At 43.0% G+C, this 14,335-nt stretch overlaps 1 protein-coding gene across 1 annotated transcript in view; it reads left to right on the top strand.

The window, feature by feature from the left end:
- SOHLH2 (spermatogenesis and oogenesis specific basic helix-loop-helix 2) overlaps positions 1 to 13,955 on the top strand; it is a 67,523-nt gene extending 53,568 nt beyond the window's left edge. Inside the window, exon 11 of the mRNA XM_040991087.1 lies at positions 13,788 to 13,955. Within this exon, the coding sequence (XP_040847021.1) occupies positions 13,788 to 13,955 (168 nt within the window). The remainder of the gene's footprint in view (positions 1 to 13,787) is intronic.
- Positions 13,956 to 14,335: the final 380 nt, after the last annotated feature.

Here is a 14,335-nt window from a genome sequence, read left to right on the forward strand (position 1 = left end):
AATGACGTAAATCTCCCCCGATGGACCTCTACCTAATATGGTCTCAACCCACGTGTTTTTAAAATTGTATAACCAAATATATTTTCAAAACCTTTTACTACTCAGAAATTGGGTGGGAGAGCAAAGAAACCTTCCATCTCCTGTGAACGTGTGAGGAAACCGTGTAGTGTAACCTCTCGGGCACATAACAGGTAACTTGTAGACAATAGATTCAAGACAACATTAGACAACAGTAAAACTACAAAGACATACAGGGGGAATCAAGAGCGACCCTGACAACCTATTAACAGGAGGTCATATGCACAGAACAGTGGGGGACCACAGAGTGGAGCAGGTGGACAGGAGGAGGCTTGTATCCCAAACCCGGAGTCTCCCGGATCCCCACCAAGGGCTATCAGTACGGGCGCCAAGGACCACATCCCAACTGCCAAAGAGACCACGGGGGACTGGAATGCCTTCGGAGGCCGAGAACTCAGAGGACATCCCCTCCCCTTTTGGACCTAGCACACGGGATGGAAGAAGCTGAATCCTTCATCATAGGAACCAAGGCCATTGGAACAACAATCAGGAAACCTGAGTGGTCTTCAGAAACAGAACAGTAAACACCCTTCAGGACTAGGGAGAGGAGCTATCTCTGGTTCTTACTTAGCTCCAACCTCGGGTCCCCAACCTCTCTGCAATGACCATGAGGGACGCTCCAGAGCCCCCCTGCAACACACACACACACACACACACACACACACACACACTCACTCACTCACAAATTGGAATGGATAGGCAGAGGACAACAAGGAAGGCTTGGTCAGCATGGACTCACACACACCTTACTAGGTAGGACACAGGGATTAAGTACTCCTCACCAAGGTATGGAAGATTTCTCTGCACACCCTTCCTAAAACTGTTTCGCACCTCAATTGTTGAAATGTCATTGAAATAGTCACAGGAAGTTGTTAAGACCATGCATCCAATTTTGACAAATTGGTTGCTCAATACTTTGTCAATTTATCCCATAACGTTATATATTGTTGCTGATGTTATGTTGGGGCTTTTATTGACCGGGATTCTACTCTGTTGGTTCTGCCTTTGGACCGGGGAGGGTCTCCCCAAGAAGCCGCTGAACTTGACCGGACAATGAGATGCTGGATTCTATGGTTGGTGTATGCTTGCAATGAAGGAATCTCAACTAAACCTGAACTGTGGTTGCGCAAGGGGAGGGAGCCCACCATGGGGGGAGGTTTGGGAGAGAGGTAGGGGGAATCCTAGTGCCTATATAGAACTGTGTCACATAATACAATGTAATTAAAAAATATATATAATAAAAATAAATTTAAAGAAAAAAAAAGTAACTGAGGGCCCGGCATGATAGCGTAGTGGTTAAAGTCCTCGCCTCACCTTGAAGGCGCCAGAATCCCATATGGGCACCGGTTCTAATCCTGGCAGCCCCGCTTCCCATTCAGCTCCCTGCTTATGACTTGGGAAAGCAGTCAAGGACAACCCAAAGTCTTGCACCCTGCACCCATGTGGGAGATCCGGAAAAATCTGGCTCCTGGCTTTGGATCGGCTCAGCTCCAGCCATTTCAGCCGCTTGGGGAGTGAACCATCAGACAGAAGATCTTCCTCTCTGTTTCTCTTCCTCTCTGTATATCCACCTTTCCAATAAAAAAAATTAAATAAGTGAATCTTAAAAAATAAAAAGTAACTGAAGCAGGTTTAATTCTTCTTCAGGGTTAGAATTTGTTCATTGGAACTTGAATGCTGATGCCAACTGGTATCTTCTTAGGCACGCTGGATTTGAATTCACATCTCAGTTTTGAGTACTCAGTTCCCAGAATAAAAGAAAAAAAAAGAGTAAGAATATCATGAATTCAAAAGTACTCTTGAATGCAAGCTGGAGAGTGAGACATCAGACTGCCTGTTCCCGTTTTGGTCCATGGGAGATAAACTGCACCACAGGACATGAAGGCCACTCTGGAGGACTCTTCATGACCAGTGCTCCTGTCTGCTTGACAAAGAAAACATTTGTGCATCCAGCCACTGAGAGATGTTGGGGCTGAGGAAGATGAACCTGCAAGACCAACAGTGAGCTTTCAAATGTATGAGACAAGACATAGCCACATGTCACCTGTTGTCAAGATCAAAGGAACTTCACTTTGCTGTACATTTAGAGAACTAGAAACATTCCAGAAAATGTCAGGGGACAGAAAACGTTAACAACAACAACAAAAACCCTTCTGTACAAACTATCTTAAAAAAAAAAAAAAAAAACAGAAAACACAAATCAAAATGCTTCTGCTAACACAGGTTGTTCTTACAAAGCCAACACCGAGAGCCCAGTATTGTGTCTCAGCAAGTTAAGCTGTAGGCTGCATTATCAGCATCCAATTCAGAGCTCCAAATCAAGTCCTGGCTGCTCTGTTTCCAGTCCAACTCCCTGATAATGTCTTCCTCGGTTAACTCTGAGGTTGACAAAGGACTTTGCTTTATTGTGGGGGAAGCTTCAATAATATTCATTGTGCATCTGCCTCCTATTTTGTCGTTAGTCATTGATATTCTGGTTAGCAGATTTCTCTCCTTAGGGAGGGTTTCTAAGATGTGCTGCCCACTGGTCTACGGGTTGATTTTACTGCTTGCATTCAATACCTGATTCTTCTTTAGTCATGCCATTCCTTTCAGCGAGTTTCAGTCCCAGGCTCTTGTGCTAGGTTTTCACTATTTTGTCCATAACGCCAGCTCCTGGCTCACCACTTTCCACCCTCTGTGATCCTTCTGCTGTGGCCGCACTGTTTCCTGCACCTTTCTCCTACTCCTGGTTTGAGCAGTACCCTGGATTAGGGAGATGTTAGCTGTCCTAAATCACTGGGTTGCCAATGGTGCTGGTCTTGCCAGAACCTGCTGGCCATTAGGTCTGAAGACCACTTAGATCTATTTTGAGTGGAACCTGTAGGATGCCAAGTAAGTATTGTTTTCCCTGTGAGACCAGTACAATGCATTGAATTGAACCTGGGTTCTATCCCAGCTTAGCACATGTAGAGTTCATTGTTGTTCCTCAAGCACCTCTCCAGCCTTTTACTCAGTATACATAGTGCCTGATGTGGCACTGGTGAGGGTTTGCACCTACTATTGGTCAAATCTGGGGGCTAGGTGTGTCTAGACCTATCTTTGGTGGAACCTGTGGTATGCCAAGTCATTACTATTTTCCCTGTGGGGCCAGTGCAATGTATCAAGCTGAAAATGAGCTCATTCCTAGCTCAGCACATGCGCAGTTCACTGTTGCCCCTCCAACCCCACATCCTTTTCCTCAATACACAAAATAGCTCCCAATGTGGTACTGGTGGAAATCTAAGCCATGAAACCCATCCCGTTCCTGCACCTGCCCGCTTGTGCTCTGCTACTCTGCTCTGCTCATGGTTGAATCAAGCAAACAAGAATGGGAAATTCTATGCTTGGGTTTGCCTCCTGAGATCCCAGTGAACTCCCCACCACTGGCCTGACCACTAGTGGAGCTCCAAGAGCCAATTGCTGATTGCTGCCACACTGCTCCACTGTCTCTGCTGCTACCCGAGAAGTGCACGGGTCTCCAGGTGTCCCTCTGCCTTCCCTCTCCTATTTCTGAGGATCACGCCCTCTCTTCCCTCCTTGGATAATCCTTCACCATCTGCTTAAATGTGTGAGGACACCCTGTTCCACCATCCTGCCTTTCTTCTGTCGTTTTCATCAAATCCACGACATCATTTTCACTGCAAATAGATATGTATCTCTTCCTTTTCAATCTGGATAATATCCATCTCTTTTTATTACCTTATGCCAGTTAATTAGACTTATACTGTGAGGTTGAATAGAAGCTGAGAATTGATATTGGGAGAATGTATTCACCCTTTGGTTTTTAAAATATTATATTGGATTTATGATTTTAATAGTTGTCCCTCTTAATATTAAGGAAGTTCTTGTCTATTACTAGTATGCTATGGTACACACTGAGCATGGATGAATGTTGGATTTTGTTAAATGCTTTATGTAAAAATGATAATGTGGCTTTAATTTTCCTTTTTTGTTCATATATTAAATTACACTTTTTTTCTAAATTTTAAATCAACTTTGCATTTTTTGGTCAAATACCATCTTGTTTAAGAAGCCTTCAGATGTAAGCATTTTATGATAGTTTGGCTTGATTTCCTGGAAATTTTGTATCTGTTCATGAAAGAGACTGATCTTTTTTTAAATAAAAATTTTTAATCAGATTAATGCTGACCTCTAAAATGAATTGGAAAGTACTCCCTTCTGTTCAGTTTTCTGAAACAGTTCAGATAGAATTTGTTTTACTTACTTGTTGTTTTTGTTTAGTATAATTCATCAGTGAAGTTATTTAGACTTGGAATTCTGAATTACTTGATTCATTTTTTACCAATGTGATGACTTATATAATTTGGATAAAATCCAACCATAGTAAAAAGAAATACAGAATACACTGATTTCTTGGTTTTATTAATATTTCTTTACAGAAACCAGTCTATGGCAAATTTGTTTGAGTTTTTTGCTTATAATGGTTTAATTCCAACTGTGAGTCGCATATGTCAACCTACTCTTAAGTGCATTTAAGTTTCCTCACATTCTTACTTCTTTTTCATATTTCCTCAAATGCACTGGCTCTCGAGGCACTTTCAATGATACAGTAATACAGGCTTCATGTTTTAATAGATCGTGGGCTCCTGACACTGATTTGCTTCCAAATTATACTCTGCCACATTGTGATTATGAGACTTTGGAAAGTTATTTTATTTCTTAAAGTAACTTTTACTTCTTACCTATTGCTTTCCTAACAGATGAAAGACTTTTGGTAACTCTTAATTTTTTTCCGGTACGTGATAGTGCAGTTACAAGGAGGCCTCCACAGCTTCCTGTAAGTACTGCACTTGCTCTAGGGCTCCTTGCTGAGTACCTAATACTTTCCAATTTTGGGGAGCTTATTACCAAAGGGAATTTGCACCACACCCTGCCATGCACAGTCCAAACTCACAGGCGTGAAAGGTCTGGATGTCTGGATGACTGTGTATGAAGGTGTTCACCTAGGCACCCAGCAGGGTGATGCACCAGATGTTAGGGCTGACCACCATAACCCTCCTTCCATCCTTCTCCAGTCCTCTCCCTCACTCCTGATTGCTACTTAGTACTGGCTGGTTAAATTTCCACAGACCTTTTAGAATCATTTTGTCAAATTTTACAACCAAAAAACTCAGTAATTGAGTTTAACACAATATGCTTAACTGAGCTTTTTACTCTTTTCTCTCATGGCTTTTAGAGTTCTCTGTGTGTCTTATTTTTGAGAGTTAGGCTATAATGTGTCATAATGAGAATCTTTTTTTTTATTATTTATTTTTATTACAAAGTCAGATATACAGAGAGGAGGAGAAACAGAGAGGAAGATCTTCTGTCCGATGATTCACTCCCCAAGTGAGCGCAACGGCCGGTGCTGTGCTGATCCGGAACCAGGAGCCAGGAACTTCCTCCAAGTCTCCCACTCAGGTGCAGGATCCCAAAGCATTGGGCTGTCCTCGACTGCTTTCCCAGGCCACAGCAGAGAGCTGGATGGAAAGTGGAGCTACCGGGATTAGAAGTGGCTCCCATATGGGATCCCAGCACGTTCAAGGCGAGGACTTTAGCTGCTAGGCCATGCCTCCGGGCCCCATAATGAGAATCTTTCCCAGTCACCTGTATTTGGGATCCTACAGGCCTCCTGCACTCAAATGTTTTTATCTTTTTCAAGATTGGGGCTTCAGTTATCATTTCTTTGAATATATTTTTGATGCTGTCACTCTTATCTGTCAGATTCCCACAACTAGAATATTTGTTTTTAAAACAGTGTTCCAAATGTCTCAAAGATTCTAGTCTTTTTTTCTTTTTTTTTTTTTGCGTTTTTCTTGTTCTGATAGAATATTTCAAGATTTGTCTTCAAGTTCAGATGGTCTTCCTTCTACTTGATCGAGTCTGTAGTTGAGGCTTTCAACCGAGTTACTTATTTGATTTTCTGAGCTATTCATTTCTGAGATATGTGTTTGGTTCTTTTCTGAATGCTCTGCTGCTTTACTTAATTTCTCACAGCACAAATTATTTTCCTAATTACTCTAAACTTTGTGTTCTCTTGTATCTGACCATTCCCATAATCAATCTTTTAAATTCTTTATTAGGCATTTTATCAATCTCCTTTTCTGTGAGGTCTCTTATGAAAGCATTACTGCATTCCTTTGGGACGTTATATTGCCTTGCTTTTTCATACTTCCCGTGTCCCTATATTGACATTTACAAACCTGGTGGATAAGTTGTCTCTGTTGCTTTTAGTGAGTGATTTTCTTTGTAAAAGAGCTTTTCCTGAAAACATGTCTTTGGGTGTTGACTTGATATACTATTTTGATTTTAGTGTCAATTGGATGCTGCCATGTATTCTCTCTATATTTTCTAAATCTATAATGCCTATACCATCATAGTGACAGACCAAAGATTGGTACAATGTCTTGGCATTCACCCACCTCTGTTTCTCCAAGGAGAGGATCACTGCTTTGCTTACTGGAGTGAGCAGTCTTGTACCATGTATACCATAATGCTAGACCATATCTGGATCTAGCCTCAGTCCCTAAAACTCAGTGTTATAGAATAGGGCCAAGCCACAATTTGCTATGGGCTGTTGTTACTGAAGTGGCCTGTATCCTGAGGTCACTGCAACCAGCCATAGTTGAGGCTGGCTGGGATACTGGAGCTGTAAGTCTGTTTTGGCACCATGGCAGGCCTATAGGTAAGATTTGAAAGCATCGGCCTGGGGGCAAGGATGGTAGAAGCCAATGATGCGTTTTTCTCGCTAATAACTGAGTTCCAAGATGCAAACCTGTGCTCACTTTGGTGCCCTATTCTTCAGTGACTAGTGGTTTGCTTCTGTCTGTCCAAGGTTGGGGGAGTGGTGGTAAAGACAATATTTTGAAGAAGGCTGACATTAAGCAGAGTTACATATGCATTTCTCAGTTGCAGGGCTCTATACTGTCTTAGAGGTATATACCAGGCCCATGCAAAGCAGGGAATGACACAGGCAGGACACTCATCTGTCCTACCAGAATGCGGTTCTCCAACTAATGCCAGGTCAGACCTAGAGGTTCTGTCTGTGAATCTTGGCCTGATGAGAGGGGTCACTGAGGATCATTATGATGCTGGGTCTCACTGGGCAAAGTCCTGAGCTCACTTTCCTGCCAAACTCTGCAGAAACTACAACTTTTTTCTGTTGCTAACTGGAGACCTCTTATAGGAGGTCATGGAGGCTGTCCCTTGGCTGTCTGATTAAAGAGGGTCCAAAGACTAGCCTGCAGTGCTGGCCTGGGAGCATGAGCTGTGGGGCCCTATCCAGATTTTCGTGATGGTAGATCTGGTACAGAGTTTCAAGTTTGAGATCTGGATTTAATTCCCCTTGCCCTCCAATTATTGACAAGTATCTGTCTCTATAGTGTGCCACTTGAACCTGAAGGAGGGCTGACATGGCATTGCTTTCCTTCCTGCCTTCATCAGTACATCTTTACCTATTATATCAAAGCCAGCACTGTGGTCTCTCTAATGAAGGTGGCAGGGGGAATGAAATTTGTTGAAACTGTTGAAATTTGTGTCTCCGTGTGGAGATAATTACTGGATCATCTTAACTGACAGTTTGCTGTATCTTCTCGAATATTTTATTGAAACCAGTAAGGATAAGGCAGGGCAGTTTTTCAGTTTAGTGTCAAATACTTGCACACTGGACTCTGGATTTGTGTTTTGAAAGCTCCAAATACTAGCAGGAAAGAATGTGTGTGCTTCACTCTGTGCAATTTTGAAAACCATTTTCTTGAATTTTCAAACTACGAAAGTAAGAAATGTTCACTGCAACAAGACACTAACACATATACACAAAGAGAAGATCAATAATTACAGTTCTGACCACTCTCCAAACCATAGTTACCTTTTAAAATATATGTTTGTCTTTAGTCCTCTAAACATATGCAAATAGATAAATTTTTGTCACCAAATAATAAGCTAGCACAGTAAGAATTTCTGACCGTAGCAGATCATGGTCATTCTTCCATTTCAATATTCTTACCATGATTCATACATTACAACAGCCGTCATTTAATCACCACCATAATGCTGGTAAATTCCATTACCCAAAAATTTCACTTGTACTCCTTTGTAGTCAGTTTTCTTCTCCAAGCTTCAGTCTCTGCACCCACTGCTTTCCTTTCTTTGCCTTCTTTATTGTATATTGAATTACGCAATGTGAAGGTTTTTGTACCTGCCTTCTGTCACTGAACATGATGCTTTGAATTCCTTTCCATGTTGTGATTAGTGGTTTGTTTTAAATAACTGAATAATATTCCATTGTATAGGGTTAAACAATATGTTTTTTCATCAACCATGTAGGCATATTTTTCTTCCTTGTGGATGTTTATCTAGGGCTGTCCTCGACTGCTCTCCAAGGCCAGAAACAGAGAGCTGGATGGGAAGTGGGGCCACTAGGACTAGAATTGGTGCCCATGTGGGATCCCGGTGTGTGCAAAGTGAAGACTTTAGCCGCTAGGCTACTGAGCTGGTCCCTTAAATGCATTTTCTCAAAGGTCACAAAACTCAAGATTAAATTTAGGATCCTTAAAGTTTTCACATTTAGACAGTGATAGATTGTACAATTACACACAAGCATTAATTTTAGGCAATGACTGTACCAAGAACAAGCTGCAATTTTACATAGTATTCTTCTTTTAGAGATGCTATATATAAATACATGAGCTTAAAAAACCCCACGGATTTGAATACTTTAGCACGTTTCAGATTGGCATCCCAAAGAGACAACTACATTAGACATACAGCTTGGGTTTTCCCTCCTGCTTACTGTTTTTCCCTGCTACCCTTTCCAGCAAAGACTTCGATAGAAAAATCTTTTTATTCCTCTATTCTTCTCCAGTGATCTCCAATAGCAGCCAGAAAAGCAAGAGAAAATGTTAAGCATGCAAATCAGATCGCACCAATTTTCTGATTAAAATCCTCTGGCGATTTCTCTTAGGACAAAGTCTGCATTGCTCGTGTGGACCCATGGGCCCTGCAGCACTGTCACTGCCCGCCTTCCTAGCTGCTCTCACCAGTCTTGCTGCCCTTGCCCCAGCTCTACTGCCTTGCTCAAGCTGCTTCCCACCTCATTTTCACATGGCTGTTTCTTCTGCTTGAAATAGTACCCTTAGCCTGGTTGCCTAGCTGACTTCAGGTCTCTGCTTACATGGTACTTCCTTGGGGAAGGGAGGCTGTATGGGAAGCTCTGTGTCCTTTTCCTTCATAGTAGTGCTAAATACTTCTTTGTGTGAGTGTAAGTTTGACACAGTTTGACACCCAACCCCCTGCAAGCTGTCAATGCCTAAATACAGCGTATTTGTAACTCTGTCTCAGGTTGCATTATTCCTGCCTAGCCCAGTGCCTGGCAGCTTGGCAAGTATCAAAAATCAATGATCAGACTAAAGGTTGAATGAGTGAAAACTATATATGAAACTATCTATCCATCTATATGCATACACGCTCATAATCTTGGATGCAAAAAATACGAATTTTAGCTAACATTGACTTATAGGGGCATTTATTTGTTACCTTTGTAGTTTACCCAAGTACAGCAAAAGAGTCATTGACCATCATCAACTTTCAACCTGGAAAGAGATCATGGGTTGTGAATATGGAGCCTGCTGGGACCATGTTCCTGTTGGATGCTTTTAATAATAACTGGGATACGGATGTTGGTGCAGTGTTCATTAAACTGACGGCAAACCAAAGGAATCACTCATACATAAGGTAACATAACCAGTGTCTAAAAGGTCTCAGCGTACAGGTTAGAGAAGAAAATCAAATAACAACACATAACTTCATTTTGTACTTAGAACCCCCAAATCTAATGACACAAAAACAGAAGGAGGGACCCCCAAGAATAAGATCCATAAAAAATATTTAACTGATTGGATGAATTAATAGCATGGTATTCCTGTCAGAGACATTGATTTGTTGTAAGGCTACCCCAATAGGAGCAATCTGTGAAGCACCATTGAAGTCACAGCATTTCTGTAGTCAGACCACCCTCGCCATTCCATGTTTAGTTCTGAGAAGGAAAATTTGCCATTATGGTGCTGTGGAATTCCAAACCATGCAATATAAGGTATAGGCAAATGCCTGGAGATTCTTAACAATGAAGAATCTAATTCAGGATAATATAATGGAACTGTTGAATAAAAGAGTCACCGCATTCTATGTAGGTCCAAAAGGTAGGCCTGGGTCAACAAGGAAATTCCAAGGGATTTGAGGAGCTGTCCAGCAAGGGAGTGGCTTGCACAGTTGTTCTTTACTAAAGTAGATTGTAGTAGCTGAGCTAAGAGGGATAGAAGCATTTTGGGAAGTTTTCGGTGGGTTTATAGAAGGACTGTCAGTGCAATATGGGCCCTTCTTCCTCTGTGCAGGTGCAGAATCTTCTGTAGCTTTGACCTCAGTGTACTTGGAGTGTGAAGGCAGACATGAATGTCCAGTAAAACCAATTATTTTTAAAGATCACATATGTGATGTCTAGGATTCCCTAATTTTACCCTACTGCTCAGAGGCATAATTTTATCTCCTCACTTTTGCCTCACAGCCCAGCTTTAGAAGCAACAGAGCTCGAAGAACATTTGCTGTGGAAGGAAGTCATATACTTTGTAAACACTAGACGGATGTGTAAGTCCCTCATCCCTGGGCTTCTGTGATTTTATCAGAAGACAGAAGTAAGTGTTCTGTAATTAGATGAAATATGGTCAACTATAGGGAAATGCCACAGTGAATCTTCACCTTAATGGAAGACATATAGAGGACAATAAAGATCGTATTTTGGGCCCAGTGCAGTAACCTAGTGGCTAAATCCTCACATTGTATCTGCTGGGATCCCACATGGTTTGTATCCCTGCTGCTCTACTTGCCATCCAGCTCCCTGCTTGTGGCCTGAGAGCGCAGTAGAGGACGACTCAAAATCTTGGGACCCTGCATCCACATGGGAGACCCAGAAGAAGCTTCAGGCTCCTGGCTTCAGATCAACTCAGCTCTGACCATTGTGGCCACTTAGGAAGTGGACCATCAGGTGGAAGATCTTCCTCTTTGTCTCTCCTTCTCTCTATAAATCTGTTTTTCCAATAAAAATTAAAATAAAACAAAAGGAACGAGCCATCCTCTTTTAAGAAAGATCATGTTTTAAAGAATGATTTCTCATAATTATGACAGTCACTAAACATCCCAGCATTCCAACCAACAAGCACTGGATGCTCTTGGCCACAAAGGAGACAGTATGAGTAGGCCAGAGTAAATTCTGCCCCCTAAAGGGAAAAACAGGAAGTGTCTCTTCCTGCTAATATCCCTTACTTTGTAACTCTGTTTTAATCTATATTACAAACATACTTTCTATTGAGAAAAACAATATACCCAGAAAGAGATATGTGCCTGGAAAGAGATAAGTGGTTGATTAAAATTTATTATTCTTTGGTTCTCTTTCTTCTGCCTGGTTTTCACTAAAAATGTACTTTGAAAAGAACAAACATATTATAAATCAGATTGTTCATTAATTTCATGTCAGAGGTAAAGTGCAAATGTTCCTATTAAAACTTTCAGCCAAAGTAAACAGAGGTGATGGCGCTCATCATTAAAGGAGGCAGTTATCACGACATAAAAAATTGTTCATTCCTTGCTATGAAATAATAATCTCTTTGATTAAAAAGTCAGCATTTTCCAAAAGAAATAACTTTACACTAGAATTTGGTTTTGCTTTGTAAGCAAATGACTATAGCCAAAGGAAAACTGACTTGCATTTTCAGACAAAAGGATTTTCAAAATTGGATTTGGGCTTGGCGTTAATCAGCTACCCGTTTACGAACAAATAATGTAACCTGTCTGTGTCTAATTTCCTTGATCTCTCAGTTGAGGATAATCTGAGTAACCCCTACATAGAAAATGTGTAAGTGTACCCAGTATGGCAGAAAGCAAGCACTGGGCTATTAGGAGCCACTGACAGAGCAGCAGTCAAGACATTGTCATTTTGTGGGATGTAGGATTGTGGCTGCTTGGAAGAGTAATTGAAGTGAGCAATTTCAATAGCATTAGCTAGATGCAACAAATGTTCATAGGTAAAAGAATGTGTTCATTTCCATTGCTTCTTTGATCAATATGTTAGTGATGTAAAGAAGTAACATCTGTGTTTGAAAATTACTTGAATGAGGGTAGCCTGGTAAATTTTCATTCAAATTCAGAACTGTTACTGAATGTGTACTAATTTGCCAAAGGCTTTAGCCACTCTGAAAGCAACACAGTTTTGTAAATAGAATTGCTGCTTTCAGGTACCAGGTATAAATGTGCACCAGTCTGTTACACTGGACTACATGATTTAAAGATGCTGACCATGCAGTGGATACTGGATACCACCCCATCTGCTTCTCCGTTGCCCTTGGCTTCCTGAGAGTTACTGATGCACAAGGGCTTTGAGAGCATTTTGCTATTGAAACTCAAACACAAGGATGTGTCAGTGACTACCTAATCTACATGTGTGGCTCTGATGGAATATCCATAGAGGTTAATCAATGGGATTTGTTTCTTGATTTAGCATTTTGGTAGAAATCACTTGGTATTGTCACTAGGAGAATAACAAGAAGCTCTGATTTCTGTTCTCAAGAAAATATCCTTGGCTCCATTCCTCCTGCTACCCCAGGGTCTTCCTTCTGCCTCAGAATTTGAAGGAAGGGGCTTGGTTCTTTGCATTTAGATAATTTGGTGAGTTCATTGTATTTTCATCCCTGTATTACATATAGCTCAAAAATAAATCTTGCATCATTTATTGAATGTGGAACATGCATCTCATTTGAGCTGTGCTTTTTGACAGGTGTTAATTATTTAGTATTTCCATAATACTTTGAGAGTATTTCAGAATAGCTTTTATTAGTAATACAATGGTCAAAACTACAATTTTGATTTTCTCTGGAAAGGCATAAGCTCAAGAAGAGTGGAAAACCACATATATGTATTTGTATTGGCCAAACATGTGTTCTAAATGACAAGGTTGAAAGTCAAGAACTCAGCTGCACCCACACTCAGGCTGCAAGTTGAGCCAGCGAAAGGTTTTGCAGAATTCTGGAACCTGCTCCCACTCCCTGGACGTGTGTGCAAAGACCAAAGAGAAAAAGCTCTGAATCCTGTGGGCTCTTGGAGCATTCCTTCCCTGGGAGGAAAGGCCTGGATGGTTCATGGGGCATTCCACTGCTGGCCAGCCTTAAGAGTCACAGTGTCGGCTAACCAAACCCAGCCCTTAAGTGATCAAGGGCTTGTTGTGACATGTTTGGCTCTAACCAGAGGTCACTGCTTCAAGGGTGACTCACATCTTGGGGTCAAGTGGAGTTGACAGGTGGGATTCACGAGCCAGTCAGACCATTCGCAGTGAAGGGTCTGTAGGCAAAACCCAAGGACACGACTAGGTAGGGTCCAGGCTCGTCCCTTTGGCTCTATGCACGCATCCGGGACAAGAAGTGACAAAGATGCTCCCACTGGGTTTCCATAACCCCGGCAAAGGTGTCAAACCATGAGGCCTCGGCAAATGGTGTGGGTGTGGAGACAGGACATCCTCAGAGTCAGGGCCTCACCTCGGGCTCACCTCACCTATGGACCCTGCACACTTTCTGGCTCAATTCTTGCTCTGGCTGTATTCCCGATGCTCTACCCCTAGGGCCACCATCCCAATTCCCCCCAATCTCTAGACAACCGCGTCTGGGCACTGGGGAGATGTGGGCGGTTTGGACAACCTCGCGGCGCTCAGAGGGCGCGCAGAGGGCGTAGGACCCGGACCGCGGCCGCGGTGGGTGCGCCCTGCCAAGAAGGGCGGGGGACGGGGCGCGCACGCGGAGGAGGAGGAGACGGGCGTGTGAGCGAGTGAGACACAAGAAAAGGGAGCGCGCCCGCCGCCGCCGCCGCCGCCGCCGCCGCCCTCCTCAGGAGAGAGAGAGAGCGCGAGCAAGGCTAGAGTGAGGCTGTGCGAAGCGCCGCATTTCAATGAGCACGGGCCAAGGCGCATCCCTGCACTAGCAGCCACCGCAGCCCAGCCGCCCGCGCTCCCCGCAGCCGCCCCCGCCGCCGCCCCCACCCCAGCCCGACCCCGCAGCCCCGGCCGCGCCCGCCCGGCGAGGACAGCACCAGAAGGCAGCCCCAGCGCGGCCACAAAGACCCGCGGCGGCATCTCTCGGCGGACCGGTGCGTGGTTTTCCTTCCCTGGGGAAAGGGAGCTGCGAGGAGGGCCGTGTGGGGGTCC

This window comes from Ochotona curzoniae, unplaced genomic scaffold (genome assembly GCF_017591425.1).
Source record: "Ochotona curzoniae isolate NIBS_2020 unplaced genomic scaffold, NIBS_Ocur_1.0 contig_64, whole genome shotgun sequence".
Lineage (NCBI taxonomy): Eukaryota > Metazoa > Chordata > Mammalia > Lagomorpha > Ochotonidae > Ochotona > Ochotona curzoniae.